Below are 16,311 nucleotides of genomic sequence, written 5' to 3' on the forward strand. Positions count from 1 at the left end.
CAACGCCAGATCGTTAACCCAGCTAGCAAGGGCAGGGATCGAACCCGCAACCTCATGGTTCCTAGTCGGATTGTTAACCACTGCACCACGACGGGAACTCCCCTATTTATAACTTTTCTAATTTTTCTTCATTAGGTCCTCTTTGGTATTGAACTGGAGTGATATATTATGACCAGTGACTCATATTTATGACCTCAAATGCATTCATCATTTACTTCTACTTGGATATTATTTTCTATTTGAATTTCAGTACTTAATTGAGAGTAAGCATTGCTTATCCTTAGACTAGAGGTAAACTGCCTAAACATTGATTATGATATGTCAATTCTTATTTTGTACCTTTAATATCCCAGAAATAGAAAGGAAAAAAATCTAAGATAGCTCAATAGATTTTAGAGGAAATATGAACTTTACTTAAAAGCATCAATTTTTACACTTTTTCCAATAATCTGTTTTTCTGAGAATAGACAATTGACTCATGTTGTAAATGGAATTATATTTAAGATATTTAGTATAAGTAATTTTTCTGTTCTTTTGATTTTTTGTGTGAAATGTATTGGCTTCTTTGTAATGAATTTTAGGGCTTATAGTAGTAAATTTATATTATAACTCTGATTGGCATAGATAAAATCATCTAATCAAAGTTAGTTTAATTCAGTATTGCATGTGTCCTAATGTGATATATATTAATTTTTCTTTGCATTCTTAATGGAAGAAAGATCATTTCAAAGTTGATGATCACTTACATAAGCAAATCTGTGTACTACAACTTCATTTACAATTGGGAAATATTAATTTGTCCATTTTTGAAGGTCATAAAATAAGTGTTAAAAATATTGCATTTGCCAACATATTTTGTCTAGTACTTTCCTCTTACTTTTCAAAACCCTGTGTATTCCAGTGGATTTAAGAAAATAGAAACAAAAATAGTCTATATTTTTAGCTAAAGCAAGCTCGTTCTTTACAAATAGTGAAGAACCATGAAAGATAGTCCTATATGTTTCTTGCTATTTTACTCAGTCAGAAAATTGAGACTGCATAGGTGCCTTGGAGGGTAGATTGTGGAAGATCCTAGTACAATATCTTTTAAAAGAATATCCTCCATATCAGTGTTGTCCAGGGCCCTACTGACATTTTATTTTTCTTGAATTCAACTTTGGTCTAAATTAACCTGACCCTGAGTTTTATCGAAAAGAATACTTTTATTTTTTGTGCCTAGTGTTTCTTAGTGATCAGTCCTTTCAGCGAGCTACTTAGGAATGAAAAAAAAAATCAGGCAAGTCAAAATTAGCTTAATTTTTATTTTCTAGTGAGCACCTTGCAAAGCCCCATAAATGGGTTGCCATAGTGGAAGCAAACCATTGCAGTAATAGATCTGTCCCTTAGCTGATTGATCGGCTTAGAGGAATTAGCAATCTGTGAAATGGCTCTTCAGAAGTAATTTTCCTCCAAGGGTCAAGGAACTTGCATTCACCATTTCTCTGAAATGATTTTGCAGGTATTCCTTGTAGTCTTATCAACCGTAGCAGATATATATATATAAAAAGTTGTGAACATAAAGTGTTTCTTTGTTCATTTTTCATCCTCTTTGACTAAGTCAGTTTCTTGAACAGCATTTCATTATTGCCTCTATTTGTCTGGCTCAGTGAAACTTGAAATTCACGAGTTATGTTTTTATTTATGAATCAGAATTTTACTAAGAAATGTTTTACATAGATTATAATACTATATATAGAAATGTGTTCAACAGAGGAAGCTGTGTATGGAAGACTTTTATTTTATTTATTTTTATTTTTAAAAATGATTTTTATTTTTTCCATTATAGTTGGTTTACAGTGTTCTGTCACTTTCTACAATGCAAAGTGACTCAGTCACACATACATATATACATTCTTTTTCTCACATTATCCTCCATCATGCTCCATCATAAGGGACTAGATATAGTTCCCAGTGCTTTATAGCAGGATCTCATTGCTTATCCATTCCAAAGGCAATAGTGTGCATCTGACTGTGTTTTAAAGAAAATGTTTTTAGTGCTTTCTAGTGAGCCTTAAATGGTAAAGTGGGGTTACATAAAATGGAATTAGCTCAAGTTATGTATGTGATATCTGTTGTAAGGTTGAACCAAATGATCTACCTCCATTTTCTCCCAATTCCTCTTTAAACTGTGCATAGCCACTGGAATTGTTGTTATTATTATTGTTATTATTATTATTAATGTAGCCTGAATTGTATCATACCCCCGGAGGAAATTCTTTGTGGCTTCATATAATTGTAGAATAAATCTAAATGCTCTATGATATCTAAAAATCTTTCATATGTAGTTTTGTGTCTGTTTTGTCCTCTACATATTTTTTTGTGTTCATTACAAAGAATTATTTGAAACTATTAGAGGTTCTTCAACATCTCATGTTTATTTAGATTTGTATGTGCTTGATTTTGCTTTTTCTTTTAATTTCAATCGGATTTCCATTCTGGCTGGCACATCCTTGCTCATCTTTGTAGGCATAACTCCATTAAGCCTTCTATAACCAGCTCAGCTATTGGTTGTCAATTCATTTGTCATTTGTGTTCTTTGTCACTTTTTAGTCATACTGTTTTTATGCCTGTAACCCACTGTATATATACACTCCCCCACTCACGTCTGTCTGTCCCATACAGACAGGAATAGTATTTTTAATATTTCTTATCTTCTAGTCAATACACTGTATTAGTCCTTAACCTTGAAGTACAAAACTCTTTATAAAATAGATTCATAAATGTCTTTTATCAAAGATTTATTCATGCTATGTAGAAGATAATATCGTACCCCCCAGATTAGGACTTATTGTAAATTATAAAATAAAAATAAAAAAATCACCTTTAAAAATTTTTCTTATCCATCAAGTCATATGAACTAGGAACTTTTTTCAAGACTCTTGACTGGTAGGGCAGTGATGTGCAACAAATAACAGGGGTTGACCCACTTATTTTGTATGGCTACTCCTAGTTGTTATTGCTAATAAGAATTCTGGAGTCTAAAATTAACAGTGGCTATGAAGGACAGCAGTTAAGGCCATTTGTCTTCCAAATGAGCCAATGTAGGTTCCACTGGTAGTTTAAATTTATATAGGGAGGTCACTTACACTATTATAAAGGGCAGTGGAGGCCCTAAAGGTATGTGTTGCAAAGCAGTAAGTCATTTTAGCGTTGTGATGGCAAATTGTATTTTGAGAAAAACTTTCCCTTTGCTATGTGAAGATTCATTTCCTAGCAACCTCTTTTCATTGATTAATTTTAAATTAAAAAGGACATCATTTTTCATGAGAGCATTTGTATAAAGGCCATTTTAGACATAGTTAAAAGATAGTATTAAGCTTTGTTTCTGTCTTTTTTTTTTTCTTTTTTCTTTTCCAGAGCCACACTCATGGCATATGAAAGTTCCCAGGCCAGGCGATGAATCAGAGCTGTAGCTGCAGGACTACGCCACAGCCACAGCAACAGCAGATCTAGCCGTGTCTGGGACCTACATCACAGCTCATGGCAACTCTGGACCCTTAATCCCCTGACTGAGAACCTACATCCTCATGGATACTAGTCAGGTTCATTACCTCTGAGCCACAATGGGAACTCCAGTATTAAGTGTTAATGCTGCTGAAGTTTGATTATTTTAAAAGATTGCCGTGGTCCTAAGACTGATTCAAGGATACCCATATACCTATTCTGCTTTTGAAAAAGGTCGTTGGGGCTATAGTGTCATCTGAACATTTCTGATCTTACCTTCTTTGCTTGTGATGCTAGCTTGTCTTTGTCATTGGTGAGGAATATAACTTTTATTCAAATTGACAAACTTTTTATGAGGGAAATGAATTCTTTGTTTAAAGAGAAGAATATATAGGTCTGAAATTTACCGCCCCCTAGCCTGCTGTTTGGTCGGCGAATTCACTGAATTTCTTCACAAAGATCCCCATGGAAACTAAACAAATAAGCTGCTTGAAAGGAGACAAGTTACTGGTTTTTCTCATTACACCCACTGCTGGATTTTCATTACTTCGAATCTGTTTTTTTTTTCTTCAAGATTAGACATATAGACCAGTTCTTATTTTCATGAATTGAATAAATATGTTGAGTTGTATGTGCCTGTATTTGTAGGCTGAGAAGCCAAAGTAATTATCCTTCTTTTGCCATAAAATTACTTCAGAAAATAGAGCCAAGAAAAATGCCTGATGTAAAGGGGAAAGGCTATGTCCATTTTTTAAGAAGTTATTAAATAAAGTGGAAGTGGTGAGAGTGATCACAGGCTAATCTGATCTGTTTTGTGCTTGTTTTTTTCCCCACTTTTAAGTCATAATTGTGTGTGAAAGTAATCTACATAAAGTATAGAAGTGTGTTTCACTGACCTCATAAACTTCAAACTTATAAAACTAAGTATTTCATTTGCTATTATGAGTAGATTTCAGAGTACTCTTCTAAAGCAAGGAATTTGGTAAAACAAATATTAACTTCACCTTATTGAACGTACATTATAAAGAAAGACAGTTTTCACTCTTTTCCTTCCTCCCCTTCTTCCCACTAAAGTTGTTACAAACTATTTAGATCCCAGGGGGTTTATATATTTCTGGAAAGCCTCACTATTATCTATATCTTCTACATTTTCATATTTAAAAATCTGTGCCTCAACCTTATTTCTGAGGCTCAGACCAGTCTCTTATTCACACAGGATACTAATAGAAATTTCATTGTATGGGAACCTTTAGTGGAAGTAGTGATAAATAGGAGTAGCAAACATTTATCATTAAATTTGTGAGTACCACATTACGTATTTCAGTAGATTGTTTTCTCATCCAGTGCATTCTTCATTTTTAGCAAATCTGTTTCGAAGGTAATAGTAGTCCTTCCTTGTCTCTTTCAGGTGGCTGTACTTTTGATGATGGTCCGGGGGCCTGTGATTACCACCAGGATCTGTATGATGACTTCGAATGGGTACATGTTAGTGCTCAAGAACCTCATTATCTGCCACCCGAGATGCCTCAAGGTGAGAATCATTCCATTGACCTAGTATTGAAAAAAATCCCCTTGGAGCATGTAGTATTTTCTTAGGTATATTCCAGTAAGTTAATTGTCATAATAAACTGGTATGGTCAAACTGCTTGACCCCATCAAAGACCCTCAATGTGTTCTTTGTTTTTCCCTCATTAACTTTATGTAATCTTCTATTTCTCAAGAATATTCACTCTGTCTTTGTTCTCTCTGACCTTGGAAAAATATGTATTAGTGTTTTTTTTTTTTTTTTCCCCTCTGTTTAAGAAAAAAGCAAAATGGAGAGGAGACCAGGAAATTAAAAAAAAAATGAAGAACAAACAATATTCTTTCATAATAGTCTAAAAAGTGAGAGCAGCTCACTCACTAGCTATTCTGTTAAATCACGGGGTTTGATTTAATCAGACTAAAGGGAAGCGTATTAATTTCATGGTGAGGAGAGAGCTTATCTCGTCCTATCGGTCATGAGTGTGCCAGTGGTTCTGAGGATAGGCAGCCTGGAGACAAACTACCCAATGGAGAAGGTCTTTTATGAGTGGCTTGTAGAAAAATGAGGCTGAGCCTTGCTTTGTTTAACTTGATTTCATTATATCCATTTGAATTTTGGTTTTGTGAAATAGTATATCTTCTTATTGTTTAAGCCAGTTTGAATTGTGTTTTCTCTTTCTGACATTGGATATTAATAAATACCATTTTATACACTAGCAACTAATATTTGTGCCTTCAATTCTACATATTAATTTGGAATTATTCTAAGCTCTGTGCATATATGTTTACCAGTAACTTATTAAGTTGACAAATTAAAATGCAAATAGGAGTTTTAAAGCACTAAAGAGAATGAATTATTTTTCTAATATTTAGAAATAAATACGGAATATAATTGTGTATGATCACATACATGATATACAACATAATATTTTACAGTGTAATATATTAATTTACTATGTAATGATATATAATTATTATTATTATTATTATTATTTTTTGTCTTTTTTGTCTTTTTGTTGTTGTTGTTGTTGCTATTTCTTGGGCCGCTCCCGCGGCATATGGAGGTTCCCAGGCTAGGGGTCGAATCGGAGCTGTAGCCACCGGCCTACGCCAGAGCCACAGCAACGCAGGATCCGAGCCGCGTCTGCAACCTACACCACAGCTCACGGCAATGCCGGATCGTTAACCCACTGAGCAAGGGCAGGGACCGAACCCGCAACCTCATGGTTCCTAGTCGGATTCGTTAACCACTGCGCCACGACGGGAACTCCAATATATAATTATTATATAGTCATACATAATTGATAGTCTGATTCCCTATTACTGGTAACTAAGTTTCAAAATATATTTTCAGTATTTTAATTATTTTTAAATGCTTTATAACCATTTTTTTGAATTCTCTAAATTCTTTGGAAAGTTTTTTGCTGGTCCACTCTGATGTGCTCTTTGAGAGTAGGGTGAATTAAATCTACTTTGTATTCTAAATTGTCACTTTCCATGGCAGAGTGGATAAATGGATATTTCTGGAGCTGGGCTGAGCCATAATTTCCTTGTCAGAGGAATGAATTGGCACTAGGTGGCTGATACCCTTTGCTTCTTGTGTTTGACTGTTATGTTGTCAGCAGACTCATCTAGTTGTGTACATAGCTTTGTATTTTTCTTCTTTTGTGTGTGTGTGTCTTTTGAGGGCTGCACCCACAGCATATAGAGGTTCCCAGGTTAGGGGTTGAATCAGAGATGTAGCTGATTCATCTACGCCACAGCCACAGCAACTCAGAATCGGAGCTGCATCTGCAACCTACACCATCGCTCATGGCAATGCAAGGTCTTAACCCACTAAGTGAGGCCAGCAACTGAACCCGTGTCCTCATGGATACTAGTCAGGTTCGTTAACCACTGAACCATGACAGGAACTCCTGTATTTTTCTTTCAAAGGTACATAACCTTGTTTTCCTGGTACATTTTAATTAAAGAAACTCCTGTAATATTTCACCTGAGTTTTCTCTGTGGTATATTTAGACTGAATTTTTTTTATATAAAATTAAAAGGGGTGGGCTGGGATGCACATATTTTGACTGTTTATCATCAGAGAATAATCAGAAAGATGTTGATTTATGGAAATGTTACCATTGTTAATTACCATTGAAGATGGGGAATGAATAGCTGAAGAGATACTGCTCCGATGACCTTGTTGGCTCACCTTTGATGAACAGCTTAATCGGTGGTTACAGTACAGATGATGTGCACAGAAAATGAAAGTGTTTGAAATTCAGCCACATCTTCCAATTAATAAGACATTAAGTAATTAATCATGCAGAGGAGGGAAAAAGGTCATGGCCACTTTGTTTTTGCCAAATGTAACTTGTGTTTGGTTATCACAGAAGGTGAAAGAAAGCATTCATATATGTAGTCTTCTTTTACTGTTTTCCTTACAATCTATACTATTTTTCCCATTTTCCTTCTGATACTCACTGGAAATGATCTATTCATAAATTGGAAGAAGACATTTGGATTTATCTTTCTAAAATTTAATGGACGATTCATTTATTTTAAAATAAATAATTAGGCATGCTTACTTTTTTCTTTTTTCCTTTTTTTTTAGTTTCTTTCTTTTAAAAAAAATTTTAAAGTTCAATTAATTTACAGTGTTGCATCTATTTCTGCTGTATAGCAAAGTGACCCAGTCATACGCACATATACATTCTTTTTCTCATATTATCTTCCATTGTGTTCTGTAACAAGAGATTGGATATAGTTCCCTGTGCTGTACAGTAGGATCTCATTGCTTAGCCATTCTAAGTGTGGAATAGTTTGCATTTATTTGTTAAAAAAAGAAAACTCAAACATTTGGCATCCTGAAAGTAAGAAGATTTGGTCTCTGATGCAAACTGCTTCTTGGACTCTCTTTACAGTACTTGGACATCGTTCCTTCGCTTTGATTTATTGATCTTTTTGGACTGGAAAGGTAGAAGGGAAGAGGAAAGGGTGAATAAGTAGATTAGAATAAGAAAAGAATGAAAATGGGTAGAAAAGAAGAAAATTAATTCTCCTCTTTTGAAGATGTAATGCTGTCAATAATTGCTTATAGAGTGTTCTTCAGAAAAACTACCTTTGTCAGGTGACAGTGTTGGTGGCTAAAAGGTCAGCTAAGTATGTTTAAAATAGCCTGCAAAAGAATGAGTATATCTGATGTATGTACATGTATAACTGCATCACTTTGTTGCTTAGCAGAAATCATCACAACGTTGTAAATCAACTATGCTTCAAGAAAACTTCCAAAAAAGGAAAAAAAAATTAAATTTCAAAAAAAGAGTGAATATATCCTAATGGCCAGAATGTGAGTACCTGCTTAATTTCGTCACCAAAGGGATGCAAATTAAAACCACAATGAAACTACTACACACTCAGCAGAAAGATGAAGATCAGAATTTTCAAGAGTTCATGAGAGTATAGAGAAGTGAAACTCTTCTATACTGTACTATGGACAGGTATAAATCTGTACAACCACTTTGTACAACCTAAAGATGCAACAAATAAATCCATTTTGGGGTCTAAGCCCAGCAGAACTGAGTACACATGTTCTCTAAATGACATGTTCAAGAGTGCTTATAGCCTTAGTATCCATAATAGTGCCAAACTGAGAACAGTCCAAATGTCTGTCAACAGTGCAGTGAATAAATGTGGTAATATATTTGTAGAATGGAATATTACACTGCCTTGTAAGTGAACAAACTGTTGCTACATATGATATGGATGAATTTCACACAGAATCTTGAGGGAGAGAACCTAGGCCCCAAAGGGTAGGTACTATATTTCATTTATATATGTTTCAAAGACAGGCAAAACAAATTGGTGATGTTAGAAGTCAGGATATTATTTACCTGCAGGAGGGCTGGCAGGGTTGGGGGATGGTTATTGCTTAGAAGGTGGCATGAAGGAGGCTTCTGGATGCTGGTAATACAGTCTTCCTTGGTCTGGATGGTGTTTTCACAGATATGCTTAAATTGAAAGATCATTGAGCTATACAATCATGAGTTGTTTTCTTTTCTCTGTGTATCTTATATGTTAATAGAAACTGGCAAAAAATAGAGTAAAGGAAACCAGTGCTCACAAGGATGCTTTGGAGAAACTAAGAATTGAAAAATAGTATAGATTAGAATATTATAGATTAGAATGAAAGATATATAATTTAGGGAAACCTCAGATGAGCTCAAACTTTTTTTTTAACCAATCTGGACCTCTTCCCCTACATTCATAGATAGTATGTTTTTTGACAATTCTAAGCCTTTGTATGCTCCCTTCCCTCTGTTTAAACATTCTCTGTTCACTAATCCACTCATCAAATGCCTACCCATTCTTAAATATGTCTTCTAAAGTTCCATCTGCTTTGGGGAAATTTTCTTGGCTGGCTTGGAGCATTTATATAATATTTTTTTTTCTATGCTCAACATTCGCATATACTCCCCACTGAACACTGGTACATCTTTCAACTGCAGGATTTTATAGTGCTTTTGAGAATATATCCTTCTCAGGGTTCCTGCTGTGGTGGAGTGATTTAATGATCTGGCTTGTTTCTCTGGAGGTGCTGGTTCAGTCCACTGCCCAGCACAGTGGGTTAAGGATCCAGCATTGCTGCAGCTGTGGCATAGGTTGCAGCTCTGGCTCAGTTTTAATTTGTGGTCTGTGGCATAGGTTGCAGCTCTGGCTCAGATTTAATTTGTGAAATTTCCATAGGCCCTGGGAGTGGGAGGGGCAGAAAAAGAAAAAAAAAAAAGAAAGAAAAAAATGTATTCTTCTTTGCATTAAACTGTAATGTCCTCATGAGCATAAATCATGTTTTTCCTCTTTGATGTCTCAAAATGCTATTTCATTTTACTTAGGAAAAGTGCCAATTTATATAAGATGGTTTAAAATATTTTGGTCAGGGGTTAAACAAAAAGGTTTTTCTTTCTCGATAAAAAATTAATTGAATAAAACACATCCCTTTTCACAAACATTATATTCAGTTCAGATTTTAATGTAATTAGAAGACCTTCACATCTTACTAATATTTAGCTTTTGCCTTTGTAAATTTCACCCATTTATTTTGGATATAATTTTAAATGTTACTACCAGGAAGAAACACCCTTTGGATCTTTCTCTCTGTGTCTTTTTATTTTGCTAGTCAAATTAATCCCAATCTTTTACTCCTTAAAATTCTAGTCTATAAAAATCAAACATAGGAGTTCCCGTCATGGCTCAGTGGAAATGAATCTGACTAGCATCCATGAGAACACAGTTTTGATTCCTGGCTTTGCTTAGGGGGGTTAAGGATCTGGCGTTGCTGTGAGCCGTGGTGTAGGTCACAGACGCGGCTCAGATCCTGCATATCTGTGGCTGTGGTATAGGCCAGCAGCTATAGCTCTGATTCAATCCCTAGCCTGGGAACCTCCATATGCTGAAGGTGCAGCCCTAAAAAGACCAAAAAAAACCAACAAACCCATAGAGAATGGGAGATGTTGCAAGGAAGTAGAAATTGTCTTTTGATTTCAAATACATTTGAGGCCATTGCCTTGTTTGTCAGATACTCCTCTATGTGTAGGACCTCATGAAGCAAATTCATGGGACTGTTTTACTACATGTTCTGACCTAAAAGTGAGCATAGAGATCATGATTGACAACTCAGTACATTTATCGTCAACTGTAATTAAAACTGCCTTTTCTTTTTAGCAGGTTTTTGTAAAATGACTAATTGAATTTTAGTTTAGAGTCTCTAGAGTACCCCCTTGACAGTTTAAAATCATGCTACATTTTATCCCACCTTCAATCTGGTACCTTTCACTGATAGTAATATAAATCACCATATAGAGTGCTTTCTGTGAAATGCACAATTCTGTCTTTATCTACCTACTTACCTACCTACCTACCTATCTTCTATGAAAATAAAAGCCCCCTGCCATTAGTCTGAAGATTGAAGTAAAAAACCTCTCCTCCTCTGTTGTAAAACTTAATGAGATGTGATTCAGTAGTTCAAAGCCTTGCAAGATCTCAATTCTGTCCCCGTTTCAAATCCTCAAACTAAAATTTAGAGAGCAAATAACATTACATAGAGAAAAATGAGGAATGAACAGTGTTGATAAGAAATGTGCCTTTATATTAATTTATTATTTTTAGAACTGTGTATCTTTATTTTCTTATCTCAACATTTATTTATTTATTTTTTAAATTTTTTTTTTTTTTTTGGCCATTTCTTGGGCCGCTCCCGTGGCATATGGAGTTTCCCAGGCTAGGGGTTCAATCGGAGCTTCAGCCGCCAGCAGGAGCTACAACTGCTGGCCTACGCCAGAGCCATAGCAACGCAGGATCGGAGCGAGCCGCATCTGCAACCTACACCACAGCTCACGGCAATGCCTGATCCTTAACCCACTGAGCGAGGCCAGGGATTGAACCCGCAATCTCATGGTTCCTAGTTGGATTCATTTCTGCTGCGCCACGACGGGAACTCCATGGTTAAGAGATACTGAGTTTCAGTGTCAGGGCTGGTTTTGTTTGTGTTGGAGCAAATCAGGCGAACATGCTGGTTTCTTTTCTTTTTGTCTTCTGGTTTTTGTTATCAGTTTACACTAACAAAGACAGTGTGTGTTGTGTGCTGGTGAAGTTGTCCTAAGGAGAACTGGGGAGATGGGTCATAGTGGAGAAAAGAAGGGATATGAGACAAGAAGGAGAGAGAGGGGCAGGCTAAGAGAAGAGCTCGACATTCATTCATTAACACAGATGGGAACACCTGTCAGTTTTGGATGCAGGCATTAGATTCTAAGAGGTTGACAAGACCTGAAAACCTTAGATCTTTAAAGCTGAAAGGTTATGTGTCCGTCAGTGATTGTCAGATTTTTAAAAATACAGTCGAAAAAAATTGGTTGAAAGCAATACTTCTCAGCACTGAAATATGTAAAACTGATAACAAAGGGCTATTGATCCCAGAACCCGCTTGCTTTGGACTCCCTACCTCCCCACTCTACCCCATTCTTCTCTACCACCTGGCTCCATCGAGATGGCTTCTCTGAAAAGCTCTCAGAGACGTAAGGCTGCTACAAGTAACAGTTTGAAAACAATGGTTAGTTTCACACTCACTACTTTCATATAAGCATCTCTGAAATGAGAGAACTTGCCATCGTTAGCTATAACTTACTGATAGTTTACTGTGTTTTACTATACCAGGGGCATGATATTTGTTTTTAATCCTCGCAGGAACCCTGCATAATTAGTGACATTCTAGAGATAAGTAGAGTGAATAACTTGCTTAAAGCCACCTAGGGACAGAATTTGAACTTGGGTCTCTTGGGCTAATACCAAGATTACTCTTGCCACAGTACCATCCTGCTTCATAACTGTAATGAAGCCGATAGATTTCCTTGACTTGGTCTTAGATCGTTAAATCCACTGTAGAATGAGCTGTAGATTAGATTTAATCCACAATGATTTCCTACTCCTTGATCTAAAATACTGTTTATTTCCAAAATTTAAAAGCTTTAAATGATTATCTCTTAATCCTCACACTAAATGGAATTAAGACTCGCTGTTGTTTGGAATTGCTGCCGAGCTTCAGGATTTCCTCCCTGATGGTCTCACCCCTAGGGAGATGCTTTAATTTACCTGTATGTTATTTTTAGTTACTTGATGAACGTTTGCTGCAGTGGCTGTCCAAGCAATCCTTTAGAAACATATATATTACCTGCTATCTCATTAGGGATGTATGGTAGAAGAAAAAATTTTGGACTGAGGGACTCAGACTAAAGGTTAGGGTTTGAAAATCATTTTAAGACATTGTTTGCAATGGGGTATTTTAGAACTAAAATTATGGGCTTATTTCAATGTGCTCTTCCAAACCATGTTATCATATGTCTGTTGGTGCTTTCGCCCTCAGCCCAGAGAAGATAGTTTACCACATTTGAGTTGCTTATTAAAAACAGTGGGAATTGGAGGCAGTGCAGGGTCAGAGAGTGAAAGGCCATAATGGACTGTGTGAAGGGTGAGCCACTTCATGAGGGCTGGTTTTTAATGTAAGTGCTATTACCCTTGTGGACATAAATGCAGCATGAAGAATGTCTAAATTACAGTGGACAGAAATGGCATGCTGAGATAGGAATATTTTCCTGTTATTTCAGGTACAAAATGTATCTAAGTTAGATAGGTCCCAATATATCGCAGGTGGAGAAAATAGCCCATTATTAAAAAAAAAGAAAAGACAAAAATTAATATTGATGTCCCAGTATATCTCAGGTGGAGAAAATAGTCCATTATTAAAAAAAAAGACAAAAATTAATATTGATGTCTGTGCTAGAGAATTTCCAACCTCCAGAATGAATGAGGGGTAAGAATACAGCGTGATTTCAAAGACTATGCAGTCACCTTTAACATGAGTCTTAAAAATCAATATGTAGTCGAAGGAAACAAAATTACTTTTCCTTGGGGGAAGTGTGACTGAAAGTACAGTTAGAGCTTATACTTTCCTCTCCAAAAATAAACTTGCCTCAAGACGGCTGAAGAACTCTCTTAAACACTCTTGGTTTAAAAGCTTTGTCTTTCAAACACAAAGAGAAATGCAGACGGGGGTGGGGGTGGTGGGGGTGGGTGGATTATACAAAAAAAAAATGCAATCTGGATGATTAAATTAGGGATTATTTTAAATTATGTGATGTTAACTTTCTCATAGTTAACATTATGAAAAATATAGAGTTGTGCATATATATTTATAATTACATAAAGAGATTCTTTGAAAATCTTGGAAGATTGTCAGTTTTCCAACCTTACTTCTGTTGAGACTGCAGTGGTCTGTTATACAGACCTTTAATTGATTGAGAAATATTTCTCAATAAAAATGAATGTTTTATATATTTAGAGCACATGACAACTTAGGAATGCCAGCAGCCTCATGAAATCTTCACCTAGGAACATTGATTAAAAAGATAAGCTGACTTCTTATAGCTTATGAGAATAAAATCAAATAGGGCAATTCCACAAATTTTATCAAGTAAGTGATGTATTTTGATACCTCCTCCCATCCCCCCCAGTTCTCAAATAGTTGGTGAATTAAATAGAAAAGTGGAATGGCAAATCTGGCTATTTAAAAATTATGTTTTGAGTGTGTGACTTTTACCCAAGCCAGGTTAGACTTAATGAATAGTTAAAAAAAAAGACCACTTCTGTCTATTCCTAGGCATTTTTTAATATGCCATTTCACATAACTCTCATAAAAGCCAGTTCAGGTACATATTAACTCTTGCCGTAGATGAGGGAACTGAAGTTCAGAGAAGGTAAGTAAATTTCCAAAGGGTTCATGTGTTAGAAAACTTAAGATTGTGAATCCAAGGTGTAGAGATATAGGAGGAAGATCTCACTTTTTAACTCGATATAAACAATTTGGAGTACAGATCCTTCTTTAGAGACTGCAGAAAATAGCTTTAGGGCTAACTTGGAGGTATGGCAAAAGTTATATCTCTCATGCTTTCTCCAGCTCCAAATAATAGCAAGCCCAACTCAAAATGCCTTTAAGCCATAAGTAAGGGGAGCTGCTTTCACATAACAAGAGGTCCAGGATTGACTAATTAAGTGGTTCAGTGGTGTCCTCAAGGTTTCCGGTTCCTTTGCCTCTCTGCTCCTTGACTCTTATAAATCTTCTTTTAACCTCAGGCTAGCTCCCCTCCTGGGTATTAAGATCTGCAGCTATTCAGACATGAAGAAAAAGAGGTTGTCTCTTCATTATATTTGTTTTTATTTTTTAATAAACCTAAAGAACTTTTCTGAGGTGCCCATCAACAGATTTATCTTCTTGTCCAATAGGACAAAATTGTGTCCCATTGGACAAAATTATGCCTAAATCAATCAGTGATGAGCAGAACAAGACATGATGGGCTTGTGCTTCTAAGCCTGTCCTCCTCCGCTATTTGGAGCTGAGGCTGAAGTTAGTGCCAGCGTTCCCAGATGCATGCGGCTAGCCAGGTTGTAATGGAATAAGAATGGGAAGGATAGTGAGTACATAATCAACAGTGCCCATTACAGAACTATTTGATGCAGATATAGTAGCATAAATAAATATATATGCCAGAATTCAGAGGCTGTGGAATTTAGAAGAGTGGACAAATACGGCAATTATTACAGCAGCATGGTATTCTCTAATGCATTGTCAGCCTAGTGTCAGTTTTTCCTTGATTTCAAAGCATTTACTGTATCTGTCACTTGAGAAGTGGCAAATCTTCCTGCCTTTAGTAAATTTATAACAGTTTTCTGACCTGCAGTTTTTACTACTGGGAGTCTTTATATGTTTCTTGTTTTCTTCGTGAGTTTTATGATATAGAAGAAATAAGGTAACATCATTTATAAAAATTCAAAACCTAAAAATGAGTCAAATGTTATACAATGTAGATGAATACATGCTGAAGATACATTTAATTCATTAATGAGGGAACCTGCAGGATGGTAAGCCTGGTTCAAAATATTATAGGAACAAGGGAAGGATTTATACTTACTGAAAGAATGTTGGAGTAAGTGTCCTAATTTTATACTAAATAAATTACTGACTAACAGGGCAATATATTTGAAACCTTTGAGATTATCTTTACTACCAAACAGAAATCATTTGCTTACTGGACAAAATTTATTTGCATTCTTACCATTTAAGTATCATTTGTATTGCCATGAGTTTTCTTCAGATTAACATCTTCTCTCACAGATTTTTAACATATCTTAATCAATAATGAGTAATGATTGGTATCAGTCATTATTGATTTCTCTGTGACTCAGAGAAAGGTACATACCATTAAAGAATTAGCTAATCCTCGAGTAAAGGATATATAATCGTTTGTAGTCATTCTTTTACCTGGTTCCAAGTTTTGGGACTTTTTTTTAAAAAAACAGTTTTACCTTATGATATATGCTCTCCAAAGATAATTCTTGTTAAAAACAACAACAAAAGATGAGTAAATACATGGAGCATATCAAAGAATTATTTTTATTTTCTATGGTGTCATAAGCTAAGGGAACATATCTTTGTGGTTGTCCAAAGCCCTATAGGAAACTTCACAGTTTAGGAGGAAAGACTTCTTGAATTTTTTTTTTTTTTTTTAGGTGTGCACCCATGAAATATGGAAGTTCCTAGGCTAGGGGTTGAATCAGAGCTGCAGCTGCCAGCCTACGCTATGGCTACAGCAATACCAGATCCAAACCACATCTGCGACCTACACCCCAGCTCACAGCAATGCTGGATCCTTAACCCACTGAGGTGGGCCAGGAATCTAAACTGTGTCCTCTAGATACTAGTCGGGTTTG

General features: G+C 35.8%; 1 protein-coding gene across 2 annotated transcripts in view; it reads left to right on the top strand.

Annotated features, from left to right (window-relative positions):
• The window catches only part of PTPRK (protein tyrosine phosphatase receptor type K), a 570,706-nt gene that overhangs the window by 124,622 nt on the left and 429,773 nt on the right, over window positions 1-16,311 (top strand). For both annotated transcript variants that reach the window (XM_047758978.1, XM_047758985.1), the window contains exon 2: window positions 4,892-5,014. In XM_047758978.1, coding sequence (XP_047614934.1) covers window positions 4,892-5,014 — 123 coding nt within the window. The remainder of the gene's footprint in view (window positions 1-4,891; window positions 5,015-16,311) is intronic.

The sequence above is a fragment of the Phacochoerus africanus genome, chromosome 2 (assembly GCF_016906955.1).
Source record: "Phacochoerus africanus isolate WHEZ1 chromosome 2, ROS_Pafr_v1, whole genome shotgun sequence".
In the NCBI taxonomy this organism is placed as follows: domain Eukaryota; kingdom Metazoa; phylum Chordata; class Mammalia; order Artiodactyla; family Suidae; genus Phacochoerus; species Phacochoerus africanus.